Source organism: Anomaloglossus baeobatrachus, chromosome 2 (genome assembly GCF_048569485.1).
Source record: "Anomaloglossus baeobatrachus isolate aAnoBae1 chromosome 2, aAnoBae1.hap1, whole genome shotgun sequence".
In the NCBI taxonomy this organism is placed as follows: domain Eukaryota; kingdom Metazoa; phylum Chordata; class Amphibia; order Anura; family Aromobatidae; genus Anomaloglossus; species Anomaloglossus baeobatrachus.
Genome location: NC_134354.1, coordinates 640,280,026 through 640,296,400, shown reverse-complemented (window position 1 = coordinate 640,296,400; position 16,375 = coordinate 640,280,026). Strand labels below are relative to the sequence as shown.

The 16,375-nt window shown below is 47.6% G+C and overlaps 1 protein-coding gene across 2 annotated transcripts in view; it reads left to right on the top strand.

Moving 5' to 3' along the window:
• Positions 1-14,935, top strand: part of PRKAG1 (protein kinase AMP-activated non-catalytic subunit gamma 1) — a 61,372-nt gene extending 46,437 nt beyond the window's left edge. For both annotated transcript variants that reach the window (XM_075334406.1, XM_075334408.1), the window contains exons 12-13: positions 14,067-14,160; positions 14,241-14,935. In XM_075334406.1, the coding sequence (XP_075190521.1) occupies positions 14,067-14,160; positions 14,241-14,257 (111 nt within the window). In that variant the 3' untranslated portion in view covers positions 14,258-14,935. The remainder of the gene's footprint in view (positions 1-14,066; positions 14,161-14,240) is intronic.
• The last annotated feature ends 1,440 nt before the right edge of the window (positions 14,936-16,375 follow it).

Genomic DNA, 16,375 nt, shown 5'->3' with positions numbered 1-16,375 from the left:
ACCGTTCTGCTGGGCTTCCGGTTCCATCAGGGCTGAAGGCCCATTCTACCAGAGCCGTGGGTGCGTCCTGGGCATTACGACACCAGGCTACGGCTCAACAGGTGTGCCAGGCAGCTACCTGGTCGAGTCTGCACACTTTCACCATACATTATCAGGTGCATACCTATGCTTCGGCGGACGCCAGCCTAGGTAGAAGAGTCCTGCAGGCGGCAGTTGCCTCCCCGTAGGGGAGGGCTGTCTTTGCAGCTCTAACATGAGGTATTTCTTTACCCACCCAGGGACAGCTTTTGGACGTCCCAATCGTCTGGGTCTCCCAATGGAGCGCCGAAGAAGAAGGGAATTTTGTTACTTACCGTAAATTCCTTTTCTTCTAGCTCCTATTGGGAGACCCAGCACCCGCCCTGTTGTCCTTCGGGATTTTTGGTGGTTTTTCGAGTACACATGTTGTTCATGTTGAATGGTTTTTCAGTTCTCCGACGTTACTTCGGAGTGAATTTGTTTAAACCAGTTATTGGCTTTCCTCCTTCTTGCTTTTGCACTAAAACTGGTGAGCCAGTGATCCCACTGGGGGTGTATAGCCAGAAGGGGAGGGGCCTTACACTTTTTAGTGTAATTGCTTTGTGTGGCCTCCGGAGGCAGTGCTATACACCCAATCGTCTGGGTCTCCCAATAGGAGCTAGAAGAAAAGGAATTTACGGTAAGTAACAAAATTCCCTTCTTCTCCATACAGGGGTCAGCCCTTCTAAGTATTCGTGATGGATCATAGCTGCACTGGATTTTATATATTCATTTATCCAATGGATGAACCTTAAACCTTTAACATTATAAGCCACATTTACATGGGTCCTGTCCTGCAAGTAATCCGTGAGCACTTTTTTCCACAACTGCAGGTTATTTTTATGCACATCAGGCCCCTTTCATGTGTCCAGTTTTTCTTGCGTGTTCTATCTGTATTTTTATAGAATACATACCCATTATAGTGTTTCTGTTCACATGACAGTAAAAAAAACCCAAAATATTTGATAAACTGAGATCTATCTCTTTTTGATAATACTCACACAAGTTAAGTATATGAAAATCTTGGAGGAAAATGGATGCCATTCTAGTTGCACGCTAGCACTGTCCATTTTTCACAGTTCGCTTGTGATCTTTTCTTTAGTTTGTTTTTTTTTCTTCATGTAAGAGAAACTAATAAAACTCTGATGGTAAAAACTAACTAAAGCCTGCTTTACACGGGACGACCGATCGAGCGATTTCACGATCGATCGTACCCGCCCCCGTCATTTGTGCGTCACGGGCAAATCGCTGCCCATGTTGCACAAAGTCGTGAAACCCCCGTCACATGTACTAACCTTCTGAGCGACCTCTCTGTGGGCGTCGAACATCCACTTCCTGAATGGGGAGGGACGTTCGGCGTCACACTGCCGCCGGCCAATAGAAGCGGAGGGGCGGAGATGAGCGGGATGTAAACATCCCGCCCACCACCCTCCTTCCGCATTGCCGGCGGGAGCCGTTGGACGCAGGTAAGCAGAGTTTATCGCTCCCGGGGTGTCACACAGAGCGACATGTGCTGCCACGGGACCGATGAACAACCGGCACAAGTAAAAATAAACGATATTATGAAACTGAGCGACGAGTACTCGACTCACGATTTGTGAGCGATACTGCGTCACTCAGAGGTTTCACACGAGACGACGTAGTGTATGATGCCGGATGTGCGTCACGAAAACCGTGACCCCTGACGATGCATCGCACGATCCGTCGTCTCGTGTAAAGCACCCTTAAGGCTATGTTCACACATTGCTTTGTTTGCTGTGAGCTTTTAGTTTGCCTAACAAAACCACTTGTGATCATAGCCTTATAAATGAAAATGTAATCAAAATCACGGATGAAAATTTTTAGTTTCTTTGTCGCTCCATTGGGAGACCCAGACAATTGGGTGTATAGCTTCTGCCTTCGGAGGCCACACAAAGTATTACACTTTAAAAAGTGTAACCCCTCCCCTCTGCCTATACACCCTCCCGTGCATCACGGGCTCCTCAGTTTTATGCTTTGTGTGGAAGGAGGCACACATCCACTCATGAATTCTCAGATTAGTTATATCGGTTGGAAGAAAAGTGGGCCCCCACGGGGCCCCCGGCATGTTCCATTCTCACCCCACTAAGTCGGCGGTGCTGTTAAGGTTGAGGTACCCATTGCGGGTACAAAGGCCGGAGCCTCATGCCGTCTCCTTCACCATCCCTTAGCGGCTCTGGGAGAAGTGGGATCCTGAGCGGTCATCCATCCACTGGGACCGTGCTCCCTCCGCAGCCCCTGTGGGAATCTGTCGGACAGGAGTTTATTTATCCTCAGGGACCGGGCCCTGCATCACTAAGGTACTCTGTATCCCCATGGGGGATGTGCATGGAGCGCCTTCATCCCGGACGCTGCAGCAGCTGCTTATTTGTGACGGCCGGCGGACTTCCGCGCCGACCGCGCCTGTTTGTCGGCCGCGGTCTTAAATTTAGTCCCCGGCTTCAATTGCGGCCTAGTAGCAAAACTCCCGTCCCCGGGCCTGTCTATCAGGGGTAAGGGCGGGACGGCCGGCCTGACGTCGGCTGTGAGGGCCGGAGCATCCTGTATGTTTCCTCCCCCCTCACTGATCACTGTGGGGACTCCAGATTCCCGCACTTTTTCTAACGCCGCCCACGGCTCCACTCCTCCCCTGAGAGCTCCGGCAGCCATTTCTTTGGCATTCTGCCTGTGGAGGATTTCCTGGAAAGAGCTCTGCAACGCTGGGAGACCTAAGGCAGGGAATCTGGAGGACACACACTCCGCTTTTTAGCGGTCGGTAAGCCACACCGGTCACCCGGTGCTGGTCGCCTTAGGGTGCCGGAATAGATACTATATGTTTATTTATATATTTCTGTTCGGTCGGGCTGTATACCCTTCCCATATACCCTCAGTGATCACTCTCCTAGGAGACAACAGCATGTCGTCCACAAGGAGCAAGGGTGCCAAGGCACAGGGTTATTTTGCGACCTGTACCTCTTGTGCGGCTAAGTTACCTGCGGGTTCCACCTACCCTCACTGTGAGCAATGCTCAACCCCTGTTTTGCTTCCTCAACCCGAGCCTCGGTCACTAGTGGGCCCCTCGGCTCAGGTAGAACCCATTGCTCCCCCTGTCCAGGCGGCAGGGACAGAGTTTGCAGTTTTTGCTGAAAAACTCTGAGTCACTCTCACAATCCATGGCTCAGTCTATGGACAAATGGTCTGCCAAGCTGCTTGAAGCCTTGCAGTCCAGGCCGGTCCTTACACAAGCCCCGGGCCCTGTTGGGTCTTCACCTCCAGGCCCCTCTCTGTCCGCGCCACAGCACGTTCCCAGGGGGGGCCCTAGGTCTCACGTGGAGGACTCCGGCCCGGACCACAGTCCCAGACCGGCTAAGCGGGCCCGCTGGGAATCTTCCCCGACTTCTTCACGCTGCTCGGGTTCCCAGCGTGAGGACTCTCTGGAGGACGAGGCGGACGTCGCAGCTCAGGGCTCTGACACTGACGTTGCCCTCAATCTTGATACACCTGAAGGGGACGCCATAGTAAATGACCTTATCTCGTCCATCAACCAGGTGTTAGATATCTCTCCCCCGCCGCCACCGGTAGAGGAGTCGACTTCTCAGCAGGAGAAACACCAGTTTCGGTTCCCTAAACGTACACGGAGTGCGTTTTTCGATCACTCTAACTTCAGAGATGCTGTCCAGAAGCCCAGAGCGGTTCCGGACAAGCGCTTTACTAAGCGCCTTACTGACACACGTTACCCCTTCCCCTCTGACGTGGTTAAGGGTTGGGCTCAATGTCCCAAGGTGGATCCCCCAGTCTCTAGATTGGCGGCTAGATCTGTGGTATCGGTTGCAGATAGATCATCGCTAAAGGATGCCACTGACAGGCAAATAGAGCTCCTGGTAAAATCCATCTATGAAGCCACGGGCGCGTCTTTTGCCCCGGCCTTTGCAGCCGTGTGGGCACTACAAGCTATCTCAGCTTGTCTGGCTGAGATTAATGCGGTCACACGCAATTCTGCTCCGCAGGTTGCGTCTTTGACTTCTCAGGCGTCAGCTTTTTCTTCCTACGCCATGAACGCAGTTTTAGACTCTGCTAGCCGTACAGCGGTGGCATCCGCTAACTCTGTGGCAGTCCGCAGGGCCATGTGGCTGCGCGAATGGAAGGCAGACTCGGCTTCCAAGAGGTTCTTAACCGGTTTGCCGTTTGCTGGCGACCGCTTGTTTGGTGAACGATTGGATGAGATTATTAAGGAATCCAAGGGAAAGGACTCCTCCTTACCCCAGTCCAAACCAAAGAGACCTCAGCAACGGAAAATACAATCGAGGTTTCGGTCCTTTCGTCCCTCCGCCAAGCCCCAATCCTCTTCGTCCAGCAGGCCGGAGAAAGGCCAGAGGAACTCCTATGCGTGGCGGTCCAAGTCACGCCCCCAAAAGGCCGCAGGAGGAACTGCTTCCAAGGCGGCCTCCTCATGACTCTCGGCATCCCCGAACCGCATCCTCGGTCGGTGGCAGGCTCTCCCGCTTTTGCGACGCCTGGTGGCCACATGTTCAAGACCGATGGGTGAGAGACATTCTGTCTCACGGTTACAGGATAGAGTTCAGCTCTCGTCCCCCGACTCGTTTCTTCAGAACATCTCCGCCCCCCCGAGCGAGCCGATGCACTTTTTCAGGCGGTGAACGCTCTGAAGACAAAAGGAGTTGTGATCCCTGTTCCCCTCCAGGAACATGGTCGCGGCTTTTACTCCAACTTGTTTGTGGTGCCAAAGAAGGACGGCTCGTTCCGTCCCGTTCTGGACCTCAAACTGCTCAACAGACATGTGAGCACCAGACGGTTTCGGATGGAGTCTCTCCGCTCTGTCATCGCTTCGATGTCACAAGGAGACTTCCTAGCATCGATCGACATCAAGGATGCTTATCTCCATGTGCCGATCGCACCCGAACATCAACGCTTTTTGCGTTTCGCCATCGGGGACGAACACCTTCAGTTCGTGGCATTGCCTTTCGGCCTGGCGACAGCCCCACGGGTGTTCACCAAGGTCATGGCATCTGTTGTGGCGGTCCTACACTCTCAGGGCCACTCGGTGATTCCCTACTTAGACGATCTTCTGGTCAGGACACCCTCTCAGTTGGCGTGTCAAAACAGCCTTTCCGTCGCTCTGGCGACTCTCCAGCAGTTCGGGTGGATCATCAACTTCCCAAAATCCAAGTGGACACCGACCCAATCACTGACGTACCTTGGGATGGAGTTTCATACTCAGTCAGCAGTAGTCATGCTACCACTGGACAAACAGCTTTCGCTGCAGGCAGGGGTGCAATCTCTTCTTCGGGGTCAGTCACACCCCTTGAGGCGCCTCATGCACTTCCTGGGGAAGATGGTGGCAGCGATGGAGGCAGTGCCCTTCGCGCAATTCCATCTGCGGCCACTCCAGTGGGACATTCTCCGCAAATGAGACAAGAGGTCGACTTCACTCGACAGGAACGTCTCTCTTTCCCTTGCAACCAAGACGTCACTTCAGTGGTGGCTCCTTCCCAACTCTCTATCGCAGGGAAAATCCTTCCTGCCCCCCACCTGGGCTGTGGTCACGACGGACGCGAGCCTGTCAGGGTGGGGGGCGGTTTTTCTCCACCACAGGGCTCAGGGAACCTGGACTCCGATAGTCATCCCTTCAGATCAATATTCTGGAGATAAGGGCAGTGTATCTAGCCCTATTGGCCTTTCATCGGTGGCTGGAGGGCAGGCAGATCCGGATACAGTCGGACAACGCCACTGCCGTCGCATACATCAACCACCAAGGCGGCACTCGCAGTCGTCAAGCCTTCCAGGAAGTTCGACGAATTCTGCAGTGGGTGGAAGCCACAGCTTCCACCATCTCCGCAGTTCACATCCCGGGCGTAGAAAACTGGGAAGCAGATTTTCTCAGCCGACAGGGCATGGACGCGGGGGAATGGTCTCTTCACCCAGACGTGTTTCGAGAGATCTGTCGCCGCTGGGGAACGCCGGACGTCGATCTCATGGCGTCACGGCACAACAACAAAGTCCCGGCATTCATGGCCCGGTCTCAAGATCACAGAGCTCTGGCGGCGGACGCATTAGTTCAGGATTGGTCGCAGTTTCGACTGCCCTATGTATTTCCTCCTCTGGCGATGCTGCCCAGAAGTGCTGCGCAAGATCAGGTCCGACTGTCGTCGCGCCATTCTCGTCGCCCCAGATTGGCCGAGGCGGTCGTGGTACCCGGATCTGTGGCATCTCACGGTGGGTCAACCGTGGGCGCTCCCAGACCGCCCAGACTTGCTGTCTCAAGGGCCGTTTTTCCATCTGAATTCTGCGGCCCTCAACCTGACTGTGTGGCCATTGAGTCCTGGCTCTTAGCGTCCTCAGGGTTATCTCAAGATGTCATTGCCACTATGAGACAGGCCAGGAAACCAACGTCCGCCAAGATCTATCACCGGTCTTGGAGGATCTTCTTATCCTGGTGCTCTGATAAGGGTTTTTCTCCCTGGCCCTTTGCCTTACCCACTTTTCTTTCATTCCTTCAATCCGGAATGGACAAGGGTTTGTCTCTCGGCTCTCTCAAGGGACAAGTATCGGCGCTATCCGTATTTTTTCAAAAGCGTCTAGCCAGGCTTCCGCAGGTCCGCACGTTCCTGCAGGGAGTTTGCCACATAGTCCCACCTTACAAGCGTCCACTGGAACCCTGGGACCTCAATAGGGTGCTAACGGCTCTTCAGAAACCACCTTTCGAGCCGCTGCGGGATGTCTCTTTATCACGTCTTTCGCAGAAGGTGGCATTTCTAGTGGCAGTTACATCGCTCCGTAGAGTGTCGGAGCTGGCAGCGCTGTCATGCAAAGCCCCCTTCCTGGTTTTTCACCAGGATAAGGTGGTTCTGCGTCCAGTCCCGGAATTTCTCCCTAAGGTGGTATCCCCTTTTCATCTCAATCAGGATATCTCCTTACCTTCATTTTGTCCTCATCCAGTTCACCAATGTGAAAAGGATTTGCACTCGTTAGATCTGGTGAGAGCTCTCCGGCTCTACGTGTCTCGCACGGCGCCCCTGCGCCGTTCAGATGCGCTCTTTGTCCTTGTCGCTGGCCAGCGTAAGGGTTCGCAGGCTTCCAAGTCAACCTTGGCTCGGTGGATCAAGGAACCGATTCTTGAAGCCTACCGTTCTTCTGGGCTTCCGCTTCCTTTGGGGCTGAAAGCCCATTCTACCAGAGCCGTGGGTGCGTCCTGGGCATTGCGGCACCGGGCTACGGCTCAGCAGGTGTGTTAGGCAGCTACCTGGTCTAGTCTGCACACTTTCACGAAACACTATCCGGTGCATACCTATGCTTCGGCAGACGCCAGTCTAGGTAGGCGAGTCCTTCAGGCGGCGGTTGCCCACCTGTAAGAGGGGGTCGTTTTCGGCTCTTTTTATCGAGGTATTCGTTTACCCACCCAGGGACTGCTTTTGGACGTCCCAATTGTCTGGGTCTCCCAATGGAGCGACAAAGAAGGGAATTTTGTTTACTTACCGTAAATTCCTTTTCTTCTAGCTCCTATTGGGAGACCCAGCACCCGCCCCTGTTCCCTTCGGGCTGTTTGTTCTTTTGTGTACACATGTTGTTCATGTTGAATTGTTCTTTTGGTTCATGGTTTTCAGTTCTCCGAACATCCTTCGGATTGAATTTACCTTAGACCAATTTATAAGTTTCCTCCTTCCTGCTTTTGCACCAAAACTGAGGAGCCCGTGATGCACGGGAGGGTGTATAGGCAGAGGGGAGGGGTTACACTTTTTAAAGTGTAATACTTTGTGTGGCCTCCGGAGGCAGAAGCTATACACCCAATTGTCTGGGTCTCCCAATAGGAGCTAGAAGAAAAGGAATTTACGGTAAGTAAACAAAATTCCCTTCTTTTCACGTTTGCAAAAAAAAAAAAAAAGGCATTCGCCCTGCTCTAAGTTCTATACACTGTGCAGAATTATTAGGCAAATGAGTATTTTGATCACATGATACTTTTTATACATGTTGTCCTACTCCAAGCTGTATAGGCTTGAGAGCCAACTACCAATTAAGTAAATCAGGTGATGTGCATCTCTGTAATGAGGGGTGCGGTGTAATGACATCATCTCCATATATAAGGTGTGCTTACTTATTAGGCAACTTCCTTTCCTTTGGGGAGAGGGGGGTTCAGCCACTAAACATGCGGGAATCGCCTGCCCATCACGGTAATGCTTTAGCCATGTTGGCTACTGACATTACTGTGATTGGCCGGCCGCATAGCGTCATGGGCCCTATATAAGACCCAGTGACTCCATACTCGGCACACTGCACCCGGAAATTGTGTAGGGGTAGATAGTTTCTGCTGGAGATGGGACAGTGTCTTATAGCGTGACAGTACCTGCTGGTGCAACATTAAACCAACAGACCATTTCAGGGCTAATTGAAATAGATTCTATTCTCTTAGTCTACAGTTAGTGTAGGGTTAGTTTATGGAGTAGGGATCGTTTAATAGAGGCATGTATTTAAGCCTTAGAGACCTTGCTGCCTACTACGTATAACAAACAGGCCTTTTTAAATATTCTATTCTCTAATAATACCTCTTAGTCTGCAATTAGTGTAGGGTTATCTTCTGCAGAAAGGATAGTGTATTAGAGGCATGTAGGCAGGAATGCTAGCCAGTGATTCAACCTAGCTGCTGTTGACTCAAAAGTCCTTAGCAGCGCTAATTCAAATCTATTCTTTTCCCTAATATTACTGCTCTTAGCTGCAATTAGTTTAGAGAGATTTGCTGGAGAAGGGATATTGTATTAGAGGCATGTATACAGGGATTTTAGCTTTCCAGACTTTGCTGCTGCTAAATAAAAAATAAAAAAAATCTATTCTATAATATTTCTCATTTGCATGTAGTATAGGGCAAGCTGCTGGAGAAGAGATTGTGTGTTAGAGGCATGTAGGCAGGAACTCTAGTCTTACAGTCCTTGCTGCTGCAACATAAAACCTAAAGTTCTTTTAAGGTGAACATATATTCTGTTCCCTATTAAGACTGGTGTTTGCTTCATTCAGTGTAGGGATAGCTGCTGTAAGACGGAATAGGTTTGGATTGGAGGCATATAGGTAGGGTTTATTGCTTTACAGTCCTCCTATAGGTATACTTCTGCTGCAACCTAACTATGTTGATTAGCGCACTGTTGATGTTATGGAACACGTGCTGGTGTAAGGCGGGATGGCACACCAGGAAATATAGTGGTGGCTGGGGAATAAATACTTGGAGACTGTCACCGCCATAAGGTTGCAGAAAGCCTTAGTGTTCACAAGCATAAGCGGCAACATTTCTAGGGCAAAAAATCAGGATATACAAGCATGCAGCACCCTATGTACTTTCTCCATCTCCACTGGCCCACATGGTATGCAAAACCTTGTGACAAAAAATCTAGATAAAATGATTTCTTCAAGTTCAAACAATGGAGAAAAAAAAAATGAAATAACAATTAAAAAATACAAGTGGTGCCTTTTAGTTGAGGGACACTCTGGAGTAAAATGACATAGACTGAAGCATAGAATATGTAATAATGCAGAGTACACTAAACACGGTGAAATCAATAAGTACAGCCTGTTTTAATATAATATTCACAAATCTATATAACAGACCATAATTCCTAATAGACAAGTGATTGGCATGAGAGCTGTACAGGCAGTCGGCTAAGTGAAAGCAGGTAAATATATAGTGTAAAGTGCATCAATGATTTTACCTTAGAATGGTAGAGTAGATGTGACTCAGTGTCCCTCCACCCCGATGCTCGTTTCGTTAGACTTGACCGATGCTCGTTTCGTTAGACTTGCTCAGGGGGCGTAGCAGGGTAGACGAAATGGGTCAATAAATACTGTTCCCTAGCAATGAGCAGAGGATACATGATGTGTCACATGGGGTGCTACGTCATAAATTCATACTGTGACAATGTCTCAATTTACTCTTGGTCAGTGGCATGGAATGCATATTGAACACACTCAGATCACGTGTGCCATGGGTTGTGAGAATACCTGTTGCATCAGAGGTGCATGGGCACAGACTGACCCCCGTGACAGAGATAGAAGTGGGACCGACAGTTCTATATTGCTGATCCAACTACGGGTATATGTACAAATAGTCAGAGGGGGACCAGTAGATAGGGGCGATGAGATACCGTTTAGATATGAGTATGGACATAGAAGTAAGAGGAATAAATAAAGTGACTAAGTGCTAATTAGGATTGAACGGCTGTGTTGTGAATTACACGCTGCCATGGAGTATATAAAAGATATAAAGCTGAATTATCAAAGTGTCAAGTTCCATTTAAGTGCAATATTGTGGCATATCCGTAAAGTGACTAAGTGCAGGTGCGGTCTTATTGAAAATAAAGTGTATGTTGCAATGGAATGTAAAAGCCGTAGAAGGAATAAGGTTCAGAAGTCAGGGCCAGTCCAGGCCTTGATCATTTTGAGAACAGTCAGCCTGTCAGCATTTTCTTTTTTTTTTTTTTTTTTTTTTTTTTTTATAAATCAGGTTCATTTTTATTTAACAGCAAAATTATACAACACATAAAATAATTCCCTCCATAGAAATATCACAGAAAGGGGAAAAACCTTTAGTCAATAAGAAAAACCACACAAATAACATAATAAACAATGCACCCGCAGTCCACGTCTCATTTCAATATGGGTCTCAAAGTGCATATTATTTCCCAATACATTCTCCATAGTATAGCTTACCCAGCATCATTATGACATTTTTTTATATATATATATATATATATATATATATATATATATATATATATATATATATATATATATATATATATATATATATATATATATATATATATATATATATATATATATACACGCACACGCACACACATATACATGCACACACATATACATGCACACACATATACATGCACACACATATACATGCACACACATATACATGCACACACATATACATGCACACACATATACATGCACACACATATACATGCACACACATATACATGCACACACATATACATGCACACACATATACATGCACACACATATACATGCACACACATTCCAGCAGTACGCATATCACCCTATTTGAGGAAATTTGTTAACCGGTCAGAAGGAGAAGGACCTGGTCGCTCGCACTGTCCTGCAGTAACGCCGAGGAGGGAAGGCCTGGGGTATCCAACCATGCCCCCCAGATCTTATAGAACTTTTTCAATGCATTTCTTTTAAGGTATACTCCAGTCGAAGTATAGCGTTTACTCTTTCCCTAAAATCCCCGATGACCGGATGCGCTGGGTCCAACCAGTGGTAAGCCAGCAGTTTCCTAGCCTGGTACAAGAGACGTGTAATACCGACCATTACCGGCGAACTCAAGTCCACCCCCCCTTCCAGTAGACCCAGGATACATATAATAGGTCTTGGCTGTAGACGGATATTGAAAACTTGTCTAACCAATTCTAGTACTGCCCTCCAGTAATCTTCAATGTTCCCACAGGACCACATCATATGCATCAGATTAGCACCCTCCTGTCCGCACCTAGGACACAGATCATCCATCCTAACTCCCATCTTATGCAATAGACTAAGTGTCCTATATACTCTATGTAACAGGAATAGCTGTGACAGTCGTTGGCCTTCAGATACAGCAAGGCTTGGAGTCTGAGACAGGACCTCACCCCACTGTTCCTCTGTCATAGGGCCTAGGTCCCTCTCCCACTTTTCTCTAGCCTGCAAAGGGAATTTGTCGAGGTGTCTAGATAACATCACTGTATACAACCTAGAAATAATACCATAGGAGCGATCAGATGTCAACAAATCAGTAAGAGTGTGATTCCGCTCTATCCTAATGTCCATACGACGTGTCTGTGTCTCATAGGCATGACGGTGCTGCAGGTATTGGTAAAAGGATCTGTGCGGTATCCCAGCTTGAAGCTGGTCAAATCTTTTAAGTATATTATTCTGAAGAATCTGAGACACCTGATGCACCCCCCCTGTCAGCATTTTCAGTTGAAAGGCAGATGCACTTATTATTTATTATGCCCCCGGTGGTACTAAAAACCCACCCAGAGAATCAACTTAAGCAAGCAGGGAGCAGTGACTGTGGCTTGCAAGCCTTAGATTTGCCCCAAATCCGTATAAAGAAATAAATAAAAAAGTAAATAAAGATGCATTCTTATCCTGGGAGAAAGGCCTAAATGCACCCTTGTGTGAATAAATGGGCAAAGAACTTATATTGTTGATTCCCCAGGATGGGTGGGAGAAGTTTCCCCATATAGTTTGAGTTTTCATTGGCAAATGTGTCCAAAGAGATGAGAAAAAAACACCAAACCCCTCTTCAATCTGTTTGTAGCCTTGGGGCTGCCTGATGCCTTGAGTGGCACAGGAGGAACTGCCACCCACCTTAGCTGGAGCAAAATCGGAGTCTGATTCCTGAAGGGCCTGGTTGTGCCACTTGTACTCGGAGTAGTGGCCTCCAGGACTGCTTGTTGAGCATTCCCACGCCTTCTAAATGTAAATGTTTTTAGAGGCCCTACGTTACATGTTGTGCAGGGTGTATTGGAGTTTTTCCATATTTATGGCAGCCATTGCACGTAGTGCATAAGCTTCACCAATCTAGAAGTACCATTGAGCGTGCAAAAATACTAGGTGTGGAGGTGGGGTTTTTTTTTCTCTTTTTACATTTGCTTTTATAATATGTCATTATACAGGAAGGAATGTTTCCTAACATTTTTTCCTCTTAAAATCCAGGTTTTCTTCGGTTTGGTATGTTTTATTGTCAATCTGTAAAAATAGTGTAAATCTGGGGCCACACGGGGATTACTGTGATCCCATTGCACTATACTTGGCTCATGCTGGCAGTACAGCAGAGGCGAGTGTCCCTGCGACTGAGGTCCGACCGTGCGAGCGGACCTCAGCTGCGGGGGTCGGGCTGGCACTGAGGAGGGGAGGGAGGGATTTCTCTCCCTCTCTCCTCCGTAGCCGGCTATTGCTATTCTCGCACTGCACTCGCGGTACACCGGTGTACCGCGAGTGCAGTGCAATTTTTCTCTCGTCGCCCCATAGACTTGAATGGATGTGAGAGAGAGAGGCTCGCATTACAATCTCAGCATGCTTCGATTGTTTTCTCGGTCTTATTAGGCGATTTTTTTAAATCGCTCTCCACTCGCACCGATATTCATGCCGTGTGGCTTAAGGCCCCGTCACACACGAGACCGCTAACGAGATCGTTGATGAGTCACAGTTTCTGTGACGCAGCAACGATCTCGCCAGCGATCTCGTTATGTGTGACATCTACCAGCGATCAGACCCCTGCTGTGAGATCACTAGTCGTTGCAGCATGGTCCGGACCATTTTCTTCAAAGGCGATGTCATTCTGGACAGGACGCATCGCTGTGTTTGACACTGTGTGACAGGGTCCCAATGACTGCCGAGATCGTTATACAGGTCGCTACTGCGACCTGTATCGTTACTGTGTCTGTGGTTAGGCCTGACTGTGTGACATCTCTCCTAGCGACTTACCAGTGATCCTTATCAGGATGTATCATTGTCAGGATCCCTGGTAAGTCGTTGTGTGACTGGGCCTTTAGGCCTAATACTCACAACAACATTGTTCCCTGCAGCTCCCTGGGAGTCAGAGATGTGTCCAGGCATCTTCCATATGCTGTTGCCATTCCATTTGAGCACGTTTTCCTTCCATTTCAACAATTTTACTGCCCTTCCCCAGACCTCCTGGGAGTGTCTGCTAGAAAAATGTGCCAGCTTCCCATTAACGTCCACTATACGCGTTACTCGGGTTGAGCAACCTGAGCAGGCCGATTTCCTGGATTTGAGTATCGAGCACCAGAGTATTTTAATGCTTGCTCATAGTTAATCATTGCCAAAGCTTTGTAAACAGGAGGGGCCATATAACCATCTGTGGGGCAATTAAACAATTTTGTTTGTTTTTATATAATACATATACAACTAATCTGTACATTTTGTTAAAACCTCAGGACCTTTGACTTGATTATCACTTTTCTTCTTAGGTGCACAGGCTGGTGGTGGTGGATGACAATGATGTAGCCAAAGGAATAGTTTCCCTCTCTGATATTCTGCAGTGTCTGATTTTGACAGGTGGAGGTGAGATGTCTATGAGAAATTACATAAGGTGCACACTGTGTGGTGGTGGTTTATACCATTTATCTTGGTTACCATTGCAGATGTGAAGAGCGTGTGACTGACCTGAACCTGTTCATCTCCTCCGAACTGTGGGAAAGTGATGCACACTAAGTCCGGTCATCTCTTCAGATCTAGACTTCAATTAGCAATAAAAGGAACATCTGTCCCGGTCATCTGGCTACACCCTGAGGAGCGTCCTGTTCCTGCAGAATTGATCTTAAGCAATACTTCGAGGCATTACTAAACATGGACCAATAATTGTGAGGGCCTGGTAGACCGGTCATGGCGAAATACACAGTATTGACGACTTAACAGGAGTCACTCTGAACTTTATTTTATATTCTTGGCACTACTCTTTCTACGGTTTATATAGCCTTTTTTCATATCATGGAGATTGACCCAATGATTATCACAGCTTGGTTAATTGTGGTCCCTAATAAGTATGCTGCACCTTACGTTAGGGAAAAATCCAAACTTTCCACATGAGGATGTATATACTTTGCACTTGGCTGACTGAAGTCACATGCCACTTTTACTTTTTTGTATTTTCTTATTTTTTTTTTGTCAAATGTCTCTTGGACAATATAGTTGCTGTTGTTTGCATTGAAATATATTCCCTATTTTTGAAGCGCAGCTAGGAGTTTTTGATGTTTCATGTCCATCATGATTTCAGCGTGGACAATATGTCCCGATTTGTATACAATTAATAAAATTTGACTTCTTTGCTAATTAATAATCTCCTCACCACAATCTATAGCCAATGGTGTTAAAACATTTCTGCATAGCTTGTTTCTAGCTAACAGAAGTGGTAATGAGTAATTTGTGAATTGGGGAAGAAAAAAAGGAAGGACCCTTTAAGAATGCCACATGCTTGAAGATAACTATTATTCTAGGGATTAAAGGTGTGTTCCAAACCAAGGCAAAAACAAGAATAGTGAAGCACATGACTATATACCTTACCTCCACATATGTCATTTAGTCAATTTTTTGGGGAGGTTGGTGGCCCATGCTAGTCATAGTGATCTATAGAGCTGTGTGTGTGTGTGTCATATGCAGGATTAGATTATCCCCATATCTGCTGACATCTTCCACTCTTCCACCCTGTTTCGTTGTCATGTAGTAAATTAGTGGTCTTACAGGACATAAAAAGGTATGTATGAGGCCGCTTACTACACTGCACTAAGCCACACTCAGGCTTACAGTTTAAAAAAAAAGTCTATGCAGTGTGCATTCTATTATTGGAGACATATGTTTGCACGATTATACATCATAGCCTTTCTGTAGGGTTATATATGAAGAAATCCTACCAACATAATTGCAGAAGACTTTGGGGACTTTTTTTTTTAGTTAAATGCTTGTATTTTTGGCAAAAAATAATTTTTACTATTCGGTTACATTAAACATTTTGTGCCATTTGGCTTTTAAAGGCTTTGTTTTTCCTGCACATTCAACTGTGATATGTACAGAGCTAAAAAAAAGGCAGATAAGCGTAAAACTCCCCAATAGAGATGAGCGAACCACAGGCTCAGGGTTCGGGCTCGGAAAATTACGTGAAAATGTCTCTGGTGAGTATCGCGCTGTGCTGGTGTCTGAGTTATGCACAGCAGAGTGCGCGCTGCGGGAAGTCTGTGATCGGCTCAAATTTGACTTTACATCTGGGAACACAAAATTTATGTTCACAGAGAAATGTAAAACAAAAGCACCAACCTCCGGAAATGTTTTGCTTTCAGCCCACAGCAAAACACTTCCGGAGGTGGGTGGATGGTTTTGGTTTTTTTTTTTTTTGTTGTTTTTTTTTCCTTTTCAATGTCTCTATGAACATTACAACTGAGAACGCAGGATATAAGTCAAATCTGAGCCGATCACATACTTAGGGGGGGTTTACATGCAGCAACATCGCTAGCGATGTCGCTCGTGAAAGCACCCTCCCCCGTCGTTTGTGCGTCACGGCCAATTCGGTGCCCGTGGCGCAGAATATCGTTAGTCCCCGTTACACGTACTTACCTTCCTAGCGACGTCACTGTGGCCGGCGAACAGCCTTTCTAAGGGGTCGGTTCATGCGGCGTCACAGCGACGTCACATGGCAGACATCCAAATGAAGTGGAGGGGTGGAGAGCAGCCGCGTAGAAGTCACGCCCACCTTGTTGCCAGAGGACGCAGGTACGGTGGTGTTTGT